This window comes from Malaclemys terrapin, chromosome 22 (genome assembly GCF_027887155.1).
Source record: "Malaclemys terrapin pileata isolate rMalTer1 chromosome 22, rMalTer1.hap1, whole genome shotgun sequence".
Lineage (NCBI taxonomy): Eukaryota > Metazoa > Chordata > Testudines > Emydidae > Malaclemys > Malaclemys terrapin.
In genome coordinates, this window is record NC_071526.1 from 12,972,257 (window position 1) to 12,989,032 (window position 16,776).

The window sequence follows — 16,776 nt, forward strand, 5'->3', positions numbered from 1 at the left end:
CCTGATTGCCACTTCTGACACTGCAACGTTCTTGCACTTTTTTTGCCTTTTAGAACATCTCTTCTCTTTCAGAGTCTGTCAGGACGTTTATTTAGCAAAGTAGCAATTATCACAGTCACACCCGCCTGTTCCACTAGCACCGCTCTAGTTATGAGTCAGTCGCAATTGCCATTATCTGCTCGGTTTTCTAGGGACGTGCAATGCAACTGATTGAATGAGCGCTGTGAGGAAGATGCCATCAGAACAGTCATCAAGTGAGCCTCCCTCAAACCCCTGCTTGAAACCCACTCCTTTCCCCAAGCCTCCTATACCGGTCTCCTCACCAACCGTTTCTCTGTATCTTCTTGTGTTTGGAATTATTGTCCTATATGGTGTCCCTGTCCGTGTCCAGCATTAAGCACCTCTGGACAAGGACCTTGTCTTTATGTTTTGCAAAGCATGGCTCACATCTCTGGAAGAGGGCTCGTTCCATAATAAATCATCACCAATGAGGAGGTGATGGTCCCAAAATGAGATACAAAAGGATTCTCTTTACTGGGACTGTCAGACAGCTCCCCGTCCCTGTCTTTTGAGTAGGGCTAGACAGAACACCAGTGGCTAATATCCAGTGACTCACTGCAAAGCTATTGTTTGGAGCTCTGTCCCCTGCCCATTATTTCTTTCTGGTGCCAGTTTGTCAAACAAATGGAATAGCTCACATGCAAGTCCTGGAGGATTTCTCTTTCTTGCATGCTGATTTCCAGACATGTGGGGGAGGTCAAGGTGGTAAGCTCAGGAACGCTTTTACTTGATTGTACAGCACCTAACACAATGAAGCCCCTGATCCTTGATTGGGGTTCCAAGACATTGTCATAATAGATATAACAATAGGCACTGCTGGCCAAATCTTAAGGGAGGGTTTTATAGCAAAATAGCTATCACTTCCCCACTCTGTTTCTCCAAAAAGCTTTCCCACTTCAATGCATTTAAATGAGGTTAAAAACAGTCCCCTATTTTTCTCTCTAAATACCCCTATTTATAGCTTCTCAGTACTGCTAAATATTCAGCAGCCGGTGTGCTATGACCCATATTGAACACCCAGAATGTGTGACATGCATCACTACCCATGACACAGCATCACCAGACCTCCAGGACATTGTAACTACTCTGTCCACTGCAAATATTACACCAGTTGCGGGGGTGCTGTTTGGTTTGCAGCACTGTGCTTTGGTGTTATGGTTCTTATTTGTTAAATGAACATTGTAAGCTCCTTGGGCAGAGACTAACAACACAAACACAGACTGGGAAGGTTCTATCTTAAAGCATTTCTTTTTATTTGTTCTCATAGCTCTTTCGATGTCTGTTTCCTTGATCTGCTTTCCTTGATTTCCCTCTGGAATATTTCCCCTCTCCTGCCTCTGTATCTGAGGCCCAGTAATCTACTTGAATGTCAGCACTATTAGGTAAGTTTCACCCCCTTTACATAAAACCTCACTAAACAGGTTTCATATTTGAAAACGTCACACAGGAAAGTTCCTCTCTGGATTAGCAGAATATAATGCAATCTGACTGGGTAAAGCTTTCCTGTTTCTTACATTGAGCTTCCCTACTCAGAGCCTGATTTGGATCTCACACCAGTACAACTCCGGTGAGTTGCGTGGATTTACTCCTCCTTTATGCTAGTGTAAATCAGATCAGAATCTGGTCAGGACAGAATCAAAGTTACATCGTTCTACTCAGCAATCAGGTCACTGACAACAAAAAGGCTGAGAAATGCCAGATTTAATTCAAAACATTATTTTCAGACACAGTTCGTGATAAGGGGAGGCACAGTCGCCATCATGTGAACTTAAGGAATGTGAGGCTGAGCAAAGATAAGTGCGTCATCCTCACAGGTGCCTTCGGGTCTGACCCCAAATTCCACATGCAGCCATCCCTGAGTTTTGGGCTGTTTGAAATCCAGATCCAGCTCACGATCCAAATTTTGTGGGTTTGGGTCTCTCTCTGTTCGCATTCCATCATCCTAATGCTTCCCACTCCATTCGCCTTACAAACTGCCAGGGAGAAGCACGTCTCCATCCCACACCATGTGGATTACGGCAGAAATGAATCAGATTGAACAGTTAGCTGCAGAAATCCAGCTGGGTTATAGAAATCAATCCAGCTGGGCCCTGTAGGGGGAGGGAAAACCCACCAACTCCTCCAGGAGGAAATTAAATGGAAAGATGTGTTTTGGAGGCAGCAGCTTGAGAATTCCTATCGGGAAACCAGTAAGATCCTCGCTCCCCCAGTACCCTGGGTACTCACCTGAAAGTCACATGCTGCAGGGTCAACACGTTACGCTTTCACTCTGACAAACAAGTTTTTAATCAAGGTTCACAAACAGAGAATATTGCTTATGTCAAGATTTGGGACGAAAAATCCCTCCTTGCTGATTTATTAGACCCAGCCCAAAGCTGGACCTGATAAGGAAAACAGTGTGGTCTAGTCCTTAGGGTACAGGGGCAAGGACTGCTGGGGTCTATTCCCAGCCCAGTTTGACCGCGTGCAATTAACTTAACGTTGCTGTGAGTCAGTTACTCGGTCTATAAAATCTAGCTGCACTACCCCAGAACAGGAAGGTCTTACAGAAAGGGCCTAATCTCTCCTCTCTACATGAATCAGGGATGCACAGGGCCCCATGAACAGGTTGGCCCAGTTGCACCTGTTTAGGCCAGGACTGCCTTTGGCCGTGTGCATCACCTCAGCCCTTGGCCTCTCTGCTGAGACTGAGTTTTTGTGATGAGGGCATTTGTCCAGTAGGACCTGGTCTGAGACCCCCAACTCATTTCACACCAACCACCCAACAGATTTCAGTGCAACAACAACTTTTTACCATCTGCCACATGAGCCAGGAGCCTGAGAGGAAAGGCTCTGTATCCTGACTAGTTTACTAATCTGGCCTGTTCCAATTAGGAGACAACTTGTACTTTACCCAGTAACTGTTCCTCCAGCAACACTACCCACCCAGCCCCAGGACAGGTGCAGGTGTTTGAAGACAGTGATAATTAGCTGTTTGCTTTTCTCTGTAGGCAGCGAGGAGATTTACACATCCAGGCAAGCTACATTTTCTTGCTGACTTCACAGTGTGCAGTAGGAAGCTTTGTTAATCATTCAATTTCATATTGGAGGGAGAGCGGAACTGAGCCTCTCCCCTAACAGAGCGATTTACAGACCACACAGCTGGCTTAGTAGATGCTTCCTCATCTCTTTATCTAGCTCTTTTGCTCAGTCTCCTCCCAAACATTTAATGCCAGCTCCTTTAACAAGCCTTGAAGTTTCGAAGGTTCATGGTCCAGCAAACGTAAGAAAATACCAGTTGAGCATAAATCAATTTACTCTGTGAACTTGGAGTTCTTTTCCCCTGAAATGATTATTGAAGACATTTCTGCAAGCAACAGATTCATGAGTCTCTTTTTTCTCACCCATCTTTCATCAGCTTCTTTGAGACCAGGAGCCCGTTCGTATCTCAATGCTAATGCATAAGGCTTAATATTCTGCCGAACAATGGACAAATGCAGGGATCAGCAGAGAGAGAATTAAAGAACAATAAATCCTCAGTCAAAAATGAGAAGCTTTTATCACCTTCTAAACAGCATTTTGGTCTGTCTGCAGTAATTTATAGTGTTTTTATCATCATGCATCAACTTTGTTGTAGGTTTCTGAGAGGATCAAGAAATTCATAGACTCCATGCATCAAAGATTAAACATTAAAATCCCAATCCCTGGGTATTAAAAGCCCTAGATTAAAGCATACACATTTCCCCTCTTTGCTCTCCGGTACACATTTGCTTCAACCATTTTCCAAAACCAGCTAGGTGTTCAGGCAAATGAAGAACAAAAATAAAGCTTTCACATTTGTAAAGAAAAGATAAGAAACCAGAGTACCATGCCCCAGTTCCTAAGCGTTGAATGGGAGCTGTCACGGTGCACAGAAGCGTAGAAGGTAGTAGAAAGTGGAATTGCCACAGACACCCAGAGCCTGTCTGGACTGTTGCCATTAGGAGAGCCCAGAACACAAAGTGAACTTTCACAATTGATTGGACTTACGGTGTTGCAGCCGTATTGGTCCCAGGATATGTGAGAGACGAGGTGGGTGAGGTAATATCTTTTATTGGACCAACTTCTGTTGGTGAGAGAGAGAAGCTTCCAAGTGCCACAGAGCTCTTCTTCAGGTTGACCAGACCAACACACAGGGTTTAAAAGCAAAGTTTATTGCTACCGGGCAAAAATCAACTCATTGCAGGTGATAGGCCAGGAGGAAATCTACACTGATAAAACAGATTACCTCACCCATGTTGTCTCTCTACAGTGACCAAACACTTTTTGGATCTTAATGCAAATATTATATTTTACCATGAAGTTCTGTCACCCAGTTTAAATGTCCCAGGTCCCTGATGTGTCCAATATATATACTGATCCCACAGCACATGAAGCAACTGAGCAGGCTGTAAATGGACTGTCATTCCTGTTGTATATTTTGGACATGCTGCACTGCATGAGATGCACACACACATGCCCTAACAGAAAGGTCCTGACTTCTGAAAGCTGTTCTAAATGCTGTAGTTTGGCTCCGTGTTCCAGCTGCTGACACAAGACGATGAGCCAGTCAATCTTCCCGATTCCTTCGGACTCCAAATTTCTACTTGTGCTCCTCCTGCTGGATCCAATTAACAGCACATGGAGAAAGCAGAGATAAGGCCTGCCCCAGAATCCAGGATCCAAACGGCTGAACTTTAAGGAAGTTTGGATCCAAATTGGACTGAGTTTATGATTTGGGCACTGAAGCTTTATGGTAGAACTATGAATATAGTACAGAGCTGTAAAGATATTTCCGAAGGGAAGAATGTTGGTGATGGGCAATGATCTCCTGGAATTACAGATAGAACAATGTGCAGATTCCCCTTTCTGCGTGATCAGACAGCCTAGTTTATGCTATACTAAGATATGTGGCAGGGGCTTTTAAAGGACACAGAAGTAACGAACGGAAGGCAGGTAGCTACAGCCTGATTTTCAGGGGTGCTGTGCGCTCCCAGCTCCCATGGACTTCAATTGAGTTGTTGGCAGCCAGTGTCTTTGCAGATCAGGCCCCAGATGTCAGCACAGGAGATTTTACAATGCATTTGTGAGCTGCTCTAGTGCCACTAGGATCCCTCTCAAACTCAGGACACTAACCCATACGCCACTCCTCAGGAAAAACAAGACAGAGCCGAGGGGAGGGTTCCAAAGGAGAGATTTAATTTCTGAACTGATCAGTTACAGACACTGCTGTCACTTAATCTAAAAGGTGACACGTCCTTTATTCAGAACATCTATCCTCTGCAGGGCTGGCCTGCAGGAGAGAGACAGCCAGCAGCAGAACTGCTGCACACAGGGCATACCTGGGCTAACTTTAACAGAAGAGTTTCATTCCCACAACACGTGCACAGAGGGTGATGCATGGTTAGCTGTGCTGTCAGAGGGACTCGATGTCACCAGCAGCAGATCAAGGCCTGGCCTCCGGTTTGCCACTGTGGTGTTCAGGTGGTGTGTATTTCCCTTCCTTTATCAGCTGCTTCTTCTGCGCCACAATTGTCATCAGACGGATTATCTGCCAAAGACAAATGAGTTAAGGAATAAAGATTGTGTAGGAGGAAAAGAGGACACTAGAGAAGCAGCGGGAATAGTGAAGCTTCCTTCAAAGCCTCACAGGTCAGGACCCTGGCACAAATGCGCTAGGACATTCTAGTTACAAGGTAAAAACAGTATTATCACGTCCCCTCCCAACAAAGTATAATTGCAAAGAGAATCTATACAACAATGTGTGCATTGCTCCACTGGATGGAATGGAAAACCTGAACTAAACGTAGTCATGCGTCCCAACAGTGGCTGCAACTGAAGGGGCTGTAATACCACACACATGCATGAACGTTTCATGGGTTACAGACGGTTATATTTTACTATCTGTCTTTCTGTCTTTTAATAGACATTATCAGAATTTTAAAAATCTTTCCACCGTTGTCATTTGTAACCACTCCCAGGAAAACTTTAAACTAGAATCTGTTTCCTTATCCATGTTATTTCCCGCCCTCCATCAGCCACACACACGCACACTTGTTATTATGGATGAAGAGCTGCATATAGTGTTTTAGGAGCACTGAGGGGTTTTTGTGTTATAAAAAAAGAAAAACCAATTAAAAAAAATGACAAAAATTACAAACAAGTAAGTAAAGTGGGCCAAAGTATGGGTGACATTTGAGTAACCCAGCATATTTTGCATTGCAATGAAAACTGCATTCTAGCCGACTTCTCCATGAATGGAGTCACTAATATGCCTAAGTACAAGGGACATTCACACAGTTGCAACCACTAGAGAAACTCTTGCCTTTACACTGTAACCCTTCAGGACAAGGATTGTCTTTTCTCTGTTTGTACAGCACCTAGCACAATGGGGCTCCAGTCCCGACTGGGGTCTTTCAGCTATCATATGATAAAACATTTATTACTAAGAATCACATGGTTTGAGTCAAGATACAACTTTCATAGAAACCACAGGGAAAATTCAGAGTTGAGAGTTCACCCCACAGCCTTTAACCTCATTTATTATTTGCTTACAATGCTCTGAGTAAGCAACAACACTAAACTTCCTTCCACCTTACTCCTCCTGAAGTCCCTTTCTGCCCTGTGTCCCCAATAACTTGGCAGTGATGGCCCCCTTACACATAAGCGGCACGTATAAACTGATCTGTCTCTGTGTTCCCATAAGATCAGAGAGAATTAACCTTATCTAAGCGGGTTCAGCATTGTAAGGGCTCATGTTCATAAACCATTTCGAAAATGTACAGTGCTACATAACCACTAAATCTCCTCCAAGGGAAACTATTTTTATAACATATGCTCAGTTACCTGTTACTAATTGATGTGTGTATCAGCTTAATGGGCAACATTTTAGTTTATAACAACTCCACGGTACAAGCACATTGTGACTACAGTACGATTAGAGACCTTGCAGTCAGGAAGCAGGGAAACAATAATACAAACTAGGAAATAAAACTCAGAATGGCCCATCTGATATCCCTTGTTACTACAGTCCTTGGCATCCTTTTAAAAAGGCAGGTCTACCCATCAAAGATCCCAAATCCATGTTTTCCTTATTGAATCAGGGAGCAGGAAGTTGGGTGGATCACAGCTGAAGTTCCTGGAAAGTAAACAGCATGCTGCAATGTTCCACAAGCTCTGTAACTCAGTTACCCAAGACAGGAATGTCACCTGACCCATTGGGTTTCCTGCTGAGCTGACCAAACTGAAGAGAGCATTTTCTGAGAGTATGTCCAGTTTACAAATAAAACACAAACATTGTCAAGGTTTGAAGAGTTCCATGTCTTAATTTAACTACAAGGTTATTTGCTCAGACTCTACAACGTACTTATCCCAACAATAACCAGGCACTGACGAGGAACAAAATCTCCAAGAAAAAAATGGTTTTGAGAGTCAGACATAGGACTAATCCATTGATGATATTCTGCTCTGCTTTCTCTACAGAATACTAAATTTCTCACTGCATTTCTATGGTCAAATTCTGCTCTCAGGCTCCCACTGAAGTCACTAGGAATCACAGACGTTTATCTGGAGGCAGAAGTTGGGCCTTAGGGGTTAGTAACAGGTGTATGGTTATTGCTCTTTGTACTGGACTGAAAATTTTGCATAGCCCTTATTATTTATCTCCGTGTTCACACTGTGTGTAATATACATTCCCACTCCCTCCCCTGCCCATATCTAGCTCATCTCTTCTTACCGTTTTGCGCCTATTAACACACTCTTGCAAGTCTTCATATTCTAGTCTGCACTCCTTGTGTGCACGAATCTGCCCAATGTCATTGGCACACTCAATCCATTCCTTCTCAAAGGCATGGCACAGAGCCGCCCGTTTGTAGGGCTGCTCTGAGCTTTGATGCAGCATCCATTTGTCCACATTGATTCCCAACTGATCTTGGAGATTCCAAAATGGCATGGCTGAGCAGGAAGTGAGGAGGGAGATAAAGAATGGCGGTTATAAGACTAGTCTAGAGATTTAGCTCAGTAAAACAGAAACATATGAAAGCAGATATTTCAAATAAGGCTTTTTAGTGCACAATTAATACTTTTCCCCAAGTGATTCATTTAAGTTTTATTTTCACAAGAGCAGAAGCAAGAGTTAAACATACATCCAACATATATTATCCATTTTTTTGCAGAAAGGCAGGTAGAGGTAATATAAGCTAACTTCTTTAGCATTTGAAGAGAGAGAAAATGTTCTGGAATCATTTTTTAAAATGACAAAAATATCCACTCAATGGCATTTCTATGGATGGCTCCTGTTGCACACAAGGTTCATTCATAATAAAATGCATTGATAAAATAGTATTTCACACCAGACTCAGTTAAAGTTATACATGGACCTGCTTATATATACACACATATGCATGTACTCGCAGATATTTTTTATATATGCAAACCTTTTGATTGTATGATCTTGGAGGTTATAATTCACAAGCCCTTGTAAATCTCTTCATTTTCCTTGTCTCTGATCTCCCAACTAGAGTAGGCAGGCCAAAGGGCAATTGCACTCAAAAGCGTTGGATGCAAGTTAAATGTACTTTATGATTGCATTTTTGCAATAGATCTCCATGAATTTTCAACACCTTTTTTATATGCGACATGTAGGATGTTGGTACCTTCCTCTGTTTGCATTTCTCTGCATGTTCTTAGGGTTGCATGATCTTTAACAACTGTGATACTGTACCGTATGGCTCAGGTTTGTATGATAAGCCCTGTGTTCTTACTCAGTTTTTCTACTCAGGCTAAGCTCCCACTGAAGTCACAGGGGACTTAACCCAATAACGATTGCTGTATTTGGCCCCAGGTGTGCATTCTATGTTTATTTACACTATTGGCTATTCAGGGAAGAGAGACTGTACGATCTACAGATTGTGGAACTACTAGAATGAGACAATAATGCTAAGTAGCAAATGTGGAATTTTTAGTCTGCATTTTCACCAACAAGGCAGTACATAACTTTTTTAAATGTATAATTAATATGATATTGTCATCTACTTTATGTCCCAAATTTAGATTTTGTAAAAATAAAAAAATCTATTAATGTTTTCAGTATATTTATAAATATATGTTTTAATTGAAATTTCAACACCCAACAATGTGGTTGGTGCAGTATGAGACACAAAAATAAAAATGACCCCTGCCATAGAAAGCTTATGGTCCAAGGCATGGTCTATACTAGAAACTTTTGCCAGTATAGAATATTGCTTGAGTTGTGATTCTTTTTATGACATTTGCATACTGGCAAAAGCCCCAGTGTAGATACAATTATGCTGGCACAAAAGTGTTTTTGCTTATACAGTGTAGTGGGTAGTACACTGAACTGGGACTCAGGAGACCGGGTTCTATTCACTCTTCTGACCCTGGCCTGCTGGGTGACCTTGGGCAAGTCACTTCTGTACCTCAGTTTCCCCATGTGTAAATCAGGGATAATTATAAATTACCTCCTTTATAAAGCATCTTGAGATTTAACAATGGAAAGTGCTGTATAAGAGCTAGGTATTATGATAAGCTATACCACCAAAAGCGCTCTTTTACCTGTAAATACTGTATCTACACTAGGAGCGTTTGCCAATATAGCTATACCAGCAAACTCTTTTTAAGTCTAGGCAAGGCCTAAGATTCTAATCCTAACAACACTTAAGCATTCATTGACTTCTATAGGATTTCTGGAAAAACCTCTTGTACTTTTTGCTGGTGTGAATTCACTATCAAGCACGGAGGCAAAACTGACCTAAGGCCGCACACAGTTAACAATGGACATAAGAAAAGCACACGTCAAAGGTATGACAAAATATTAACAAATTCTTCGGCTCTTACACTGAAGGTGACAGAACTGCAGCATGAGAAATTGCAACCATCCACCACATGGCCCTAGTTACAACAGCATGCACTGTGGCAATAAGCGTGCTAGTGAAATGTTTCATGATTCAAATATTGTTAACGGTCTTGTGAAAGAATCAAGGCAGAACTATTGGTGACCAATGTTTTGGCCCCAAAGTTCATGAGGAATTGTTTACGGATTTATTACCAATGCCAACACAACAGCCTATGTACTTCTCTGGCCTTGGCTACACTGGTGCTGTACAGCGCTGCAACTTGCTGCGCTCAGGGGTGTGAAAAAACACCCCCCTGAGCGCAGCGAGTGCAGCGCTGTAAAACACCAGTGTAATCAGAGCCTGCAATGCTGCATGCTCGCTCGCAGCGCTGCAAGCTATTCCCCTCGGAGAGGTGGAGTACATACAGCGCTGCGAGAGCTCTCTCGCAGCGCTGGTGGCGCAACTACACTCACGCTTGCGCTGTGAAGTCCCAAGTGTAGCCAAGGCCTCTGTAGCAACTGATGCCTCAAATAAAAGGAAAAGAAAGATGTTTCCAGTGTGCTTGGGATACTTTATCACATCAAATGGTGTTCATAAAAATCAAGTGGGTTGCATTGAAGACAGTGATGAACGCCACTTGCAGATTCATCATGCTATAAAGAACTGCCTAGAGAAACATCAGCTTAACATTAATTGTATAATACACCACGCTGTGTTTGCCATAGTTCACAGATGCATCAGTTATTGCTGAAAATGACTGCATTCTGAAGGCAAACTACCTTGCACACATAACCCACGATACCTGCAAACATGCTAGCAATCTGTTGTTCGTTGATGTAGAAATGATTGTGTTGAAAATTTACAACCTGCAAAGTGCAGAGAAGAAGGTAAAGGTTTTTTCTGAGTTTATTGAAAGGAAAGAAGTACTTGAGACATGTGAGCAGAAGATGGCTATCCCTTAACCCAGCAGTTGACCACCTTTTGAGAAACTGGCCTGCAATTAAAACCTGTTTCAAGTCACTACGTGATGCTTGCCCAGTAACTTTAAATAAAATTTTCACTGAAGATGGTGTATATACCTATATTATGGAAATTTACAGGTGTTCTCCCCCTGCCCCCAAGTGTGGCTTGTGTTGACAATTTTGAGAGGCAGTTGGAAGAATCAAAGCTCTGCATTACTGATGTGTACACAGAGAGGTACCATTTTAAGATGAAGTAGCTAAAGTGTAAAGATTTTTTTTTTTTTTTTTTTTTTTAAGATTCCATACCAAACTGATGGAAAAACACGACCAGAACAAAGAGCGGACATAAAGCAAGACTTCGTTAAGTTTTATGACCCTATGTTTTTGTATATTGATAACTAGTTTGATTTCTCTTCAGCCAATGTAATGATGAACCTGAAGCCCATTGAGCTCTATGAGAAGCTCAGGGCTTGTCTACACCGGCCCTTTACAGCGCTGCAACTTTCTCGCTCGAGGTGCGAAAAAACACCCCGCTGAGCGCAGCAAGTTTCAGCGCTGTAAAGTACCAGTGTAGACAGTGCACCAGTGCTGGGAGCTGCGCCCCTCGTGGAGATGGTTTTTTTTAGAGCGCTGGGAGAGCTCTCTCCCAGCCCTCTGCCGCGACTACACAAGCCATGTTAAAGCACTGTTGCCAGTTTTGACAAGCCCTTAGTTTCCCAGACTTTACGAACGTAACGGAAGCACTCAACATGAAGGAAATCAAACACAGATCAGCTGCATGAGTTCTGCACCAGCTGAGATGTGATTGAAATATCAAGACATTACATTTCCAAATCTGTCGGCAAAGAGTGGATATGTTTCAGAAGCATGGAAACAAAACCTGAAAAACCCTTGTTCCCAACGGTGTCTTTTGTACCAGAAACCTCTGTAGCCATAATTTTCTTCCTTAATGGGAAATAGTTTGACAACAGAATAGATGCAAGGTAGATTTAATTAAAATCAAACTCAATAGGTGGATAAACTTCCAGTTATCCTGCAAAGATTTCTTCATCTCTGAAAACTGGATCAGAAGTTGCTGAGTGCTGCAAAAAGCAGCAAGAAATACCACTAGCGAATACAGGCAAGCACTGCTAATTATTTATAATAGGAACAACCTGAAAGCCACAACCAACTCTAGTTTCACAGGCTGCCATCCCCGAAAAATAACCCACACCTCTGCACGATGGATTGGGGGGGGGGTGAAGGAGGGGACTAAGAAAAGTGGGGGGAACCCCTGGGGCAACCCCCCCTCACCCCTGGGGGCGGAGGCAGGAGGCCAGGGAGGAGCTGGGGCAACCCCTGAAGCGACCCCCTGGCTCCTCCATACCCCTATTGGCGGGAGTGCAGGGCGGGGCCTGCAGCCCCCGCCCCCCCCACTCCGGGGGCTGCGCGGGGGATGGGGAGGGAGAGCCGGAATCTGACCGCTCAGCTCAGTGGCCCGCCCCCCACAACTCGGGGAGCAAAGGAGAGATGAGGCTCCCCGCGAGCCAGAAGCCGGGCCCCACCCGCCAGAACAGACACACACCCCCAATCCACCCAGGAGCTTCACCTGCGACCCGCCGTCGCCGCGCCCTCCTCCTTCGTCCTTTCGGGGCTTTTACGACACTCGCTGCCGTTAACCGCGCCGTCGCACGCCACCCGCGCTGTGCTTTACGGCTCGGAGTCACCGCACGGGGAAGGAATCATAGAGAAATACAGAGAGAGCGTCTCTTGCGAACTGGAGGGGGACCAGTCGTCTCCCCAATACACCTCCAGCGCCACCTGCAGGCTGGGGGGGTGACAGTTCCCCAGTGTCCCCTGCAGGCTGGGGGGTGACAGTTCTCCAGCCCCACTGCAGGCTGGAGGGGTGACAGTTCCCCAGCTCCCCTGCAGGCTGGGGGGTGACAGTTCCCCAGTGTCCCCTGCAGGCTGGAGGGGTGACAGTTCCCCAGCTCCCCTGCAGGCTGGGGGGTGACAGTTCCCCAGTGTCCTCCATGTTACAGGGCAACCTCACTGTGGTCTGGGAGACTCATAACCAATCACCAAACCGGAGGGCTCCCACCATCCCTTGCCAGATCACTTGTGATTCAGAGTTACATACATGCCCGGTGCCAAATGGGCCTGAAACGCCTCTGGCCCTCTGCTTTTAAAAAATCTGAGCTAAGTGCTCTCGGGTACAGAGCAGGAGGTAGTGTCCCGGGTTCTCGTGCACAGAATGGGGACTGGTATCCAGCAGTCAGAGCAGCAGAGAACTCCTGGTTTCTACTGCCTGATCTGGGAAGTGGGTAGGATCGATTGGATTGGGGGGTGGGTTCTCTTCCTGGTTCTGCTGCTCGCTTTCTCTGTGACCTTGGAAGATCTCACTAATCTCTATTTCTCATCAGTAAAATGGAGATAATTTTCTTTCTTCAGAGGCATGTTGAGAAGGTTAATGAGGGCCTGAGAAGCGCTTTGTGTTGCTCAGCTGGAAGGAGGTAGAGCAGTATTATGTGTTATTGTACAGACATGTGTGTGTTGAGGGGATAGTCTTGGGGATTGGCTTTTTTTTTTTTTTTTTTTTTTCCTGTTAGGGTTTCCCAAGGGCCGGTAGACACTTGTTAGCAATTAAAGAAACACCACCTAACAATCCATCAATTGTCAGAGATGGGATGATGTAATGAGTCCTTAGACCTTGCATCCTTCCTGAAATGATACAAGTGTATCCAGAAAATATCTAGCTCCCAGCTCACTGCTTTCTGTTTCCAACCGCTGCATCCCCAGTGGTTTTATTCCAGACCTCTGGGCACACAGTACTCCATTGTCAGTCTGTGTTAGTTTTGTTGAACGTGATAGTTCTTAGCAATGTTCAAAGCCCTGGTAATTGTCAGTTCAGGGCTGATCTCATTTCTGTTTGATACTCCTGGATCCCCTTCTGAGAGCGGTGATTAATCCCCAGGAAAGACCCTGCACCTTGATTAATCATTATTGCTAAACATAAAAACAGCCAGTGGAATGTTGTAGTCGCTGTTTAGCAAGGCCTCAGCACTGATCTCCAATTTAAACCATGCAGGCGTTTCCTGTTTTGAGACCCAAATGCGGCTCCCCCATCCTAGGGTTACCATATTTTGTGCCTCCAAAAGGAGGACACTCCACGGGGCCCTGGCCCCGCCCCCTCCCCCTCCCCAACTCCGCCCCCTCCCCAAAGTCTCCGCCCCCTCCCCTGCTTCCCGCGAACATTTAATTCGCGGGAAGCCTGGGCAGGTAAGGGGGGGGGGGGGAGGAGGTGCGGCCCAGGCTGGCTCCCCCGGCGGCTCCAGCCTAGGTCGGCTCGGGCCCTGGGGTGCCGGCCCTGGCCCCCGGCCGACCACCCCCGGCCCGCCCAGCACTGCCGGCCGGCCCCCGGCGGCCCAGCGCACCCCCGCGGCCCAGCGCACCCCCCCGGCGGCCCGACCCCGCGGCCCAGCGCACCCCCCCGGCGGCCCGGCTCCCGGCGGCCTGGCTCCCGGCCCCGCGGCCCAGCGCACCCCCCGGCTCCCGGCCCCGGCGGCCCAGCGCACCCCCCCGGCGGCCCGACCCCGCGGCCCAGCGCACCCCCCCGGCGGCCCGGCTCCCGGCCCGACCCCCCGGCCCCGCGGCCCAACGCACCCCCCCCCGGCGGCCCGGCTCCCGGCCCGACCTCCCGGCCCCGCGGCCCAACGCACCCCCCCCCCGGCGGCCCGGCTCCCGGCCCGACCTCCCGGCCCCGCTGCCCAGCGCACCCCCCCCCCGGCGGCCCGGCTCCCAGCCCGACCCCCCGGCTCCCGGCCCCGCGGCCCAGCGCACCCCCCCGGCGGCCCGGCTCCCGGCCCGACCCCCCGGTTCCCGGCCCCGCGGCCCAGCGCACCCCCTCGGCGGCCCGACCCCGCGGCCCCGGCCCGGCTCCCAGCCCCGCACCGCGCGCCCAGCACCGCGACCCCGGCCCAGCCCTCCCTCCCGATTTTCCCGGACATGCCCGGCTTTTTGGGATTTCCCCCCGGACGGGGATTTGAGCCCCCAAAAGCCGGACATGTCCGGGAAAATCCGGACGTATGGTAACCCTACCCATCCCTCAAGCCACGTGGGCTTGGGGAAGAAAGATTCCAGAACAAACCAACTCCAGGGGCCAGAGCAACTCTCAAGTCAGCCTAGGGTGACCAGACAGCAAATGTGAAAAATCGGGACGGGGGTGGGGGGGGTAATAGGAGCCTCTATAAGAAAAAGACCCAAAAATCGGGACTATCCCTATAAAATCGGGACATCTGGTCACCCTAAGTCAGCCGGAGCAGACACAGAAGCAGCCTCAGTGGGTACTGCAGCATGGAGGCAGTAATAGGAAAGATAGAGCTGAGCTAGGGCTAATGCTCTGTGCCAGTTGCTCCCCAACAAAAAGCGATGCAGGGGTGACTCCCACCTTTTAGGTCCTTAGGCCATTGCAGTACACCTCCAACCCACCAAGCCCTGCTGTGGGGAAGAAAAATTGCAGGAAGGAGCTAATCCTACCCCCAGAGACCTGCAACTGTCAACATGGCAGGAGCAAACCCAGAAGCAGGATCAGCAGCAAGGATTCTACTGATGGCTTTCTACAGTTTTGACTCTGGAGAGTTCTCTCCCATGTGCTGATTAGCTGTTTGCTCCAGCCCCCTCCCTCTGTCTGTCCCCTCACTTCAGCTTCACTCCACACTGCCCTCCCCTTCCTTCCTCCTTTGTGCTATTCCCCTTCTCTCTGTTCAGCTAAACCCTACTACCACCTGTCATTCTGCTAATGTGTTACAGCCCTTTTCCACAGCTTTGTCTGTCTTGTCAGCATTTCAGAGCAGCGACTGTCTACTACTCTATTTGTCCAGCACCTAGCACCTTGGGGCCCTGCTCTCCATAACCCCTTAAGCACAGCCGTCATCAAAATAATAATAAATACTAACCCTAGTTTTAATGCAGAAGTGAGTTTCCCTGCAACTATGGTGGATTCCAGGTGGTAGGATTCTACCTGCTAGCAGGGCCCTTAAAAACTGACTTGCTTGTGCTGCTGATCCCGGAGACTTATTGTCTGCTGCAAGGGACCCCACCCACTCTCGATTTGTAATGGGTGGAAATGCTGACTATACAGCTGAGAGATAGTCAATGGCCCTGTCTCCAGCCTTGAAGGGACCTGATTCTGCAGTGGCCATGGTAGTAGCATTGTAATGAATGGATCAGTGCATATGCATCACCACTGCCCACTGTTGGTGGGACTCTGAACTGCTCAACTCTCTGTCATATGTCCAACACTCCTAGCCGCTGATTGAGTCTCCCTTACCTCAAGTGCTAAGAATGTGTGCTTTTAGAACAGGGGGATTTGATTTCGATGCCTACTGTTGCACAGAAATTCCAAGTAGACGCGACATGTGGTTCTATGACAGTTAGGAGTCTGCCACGTATTTGTCACAAAAATCAAACCTTGCATGGTATGTGGTTTTGTTATAGGGTTGTATATCTACAAGACAGCTCCCCCTATTCTTGTATTCAGCAGGACTACTCATGTACTTAAAAGAGTTCCAGAATAGGGACTTAGAAAGGCATTACTGCCGCCAGTTTCATGGCATTGGCACTTCCTGTCCTGCTTATAACAAGCAAAAATCACGTGTAGGCCCCAACCAGGCTATGAATGCTACGGTCCGGATTTTCAGAACAGTACAGCATCCAGCTGCTCCCATTGTCCAGTTAGGTGCCTAGATGGCAGCTAAGCTCTTTTGAAAAATCTGTCCAAGAGTCGGCGGACCAGGATAAATCAACTGTTGATTTTAATCACTAATTGTTACCTCTTTAGTTACTTTCCCTAAAAAAAAGCTTGTTCTCATTGGTATGTTTGATAGCTCACCTTGCCTGGCTCAAGCAAAGCTGGCTCAGTGCTT

General features: G+C 46.9%; 1 protein-coding gene across 1 annotated transcript; it reads right to left on the reverse strand.

Moving 5' to 3' along the window:
- Positions 1 to 5,234: 5,234 nt before the first annotated feature.
- Positions 5,235 to 12,566, reverse strand: NDUFS5 (NADH:ubiquinone oxidoreductase subunit S5). The gene is made up of 3 exons (XM_054012071.1): positions 12,462 to 12,566; positions 7,793 to 8,010; positions 5,235 to 5,608 (listed from the first exon to the last, which is right to left on the reverse strand). The coding sequence occupies exons 2-3, from the start codon at positions 8,006 to 8,008 to the stop codon at positions 5,504 to 5,506; spliced, it is 321 nt and encodes a 106-aa protein (XP_053868046.1). The 5' UTR covers positions 8,009 to 8,010; positions 12,462 to 12,566; the 3' UTR covers positions 5,235 to 5,503.
- Positions 12,567 to 16,776: the final 4,210 nt, after the last annotated feature.

Coding starts and splice junctions, on each gene's coding strand:
- NDUFS5 (XM_054012071.1), bottom strand. CDS start 8,008: ATGCCATTTTGGAATCTCCAAGATCAGTTGGGAATCAATGTGGACAAA. Junction 5,609..7,792: donor GTGTTAATAGGCGCAAAACG/GTAAGAAGAGAT, acceptor TGTCTTTGGCAG/ATAATCCGTCTGATGACAAT.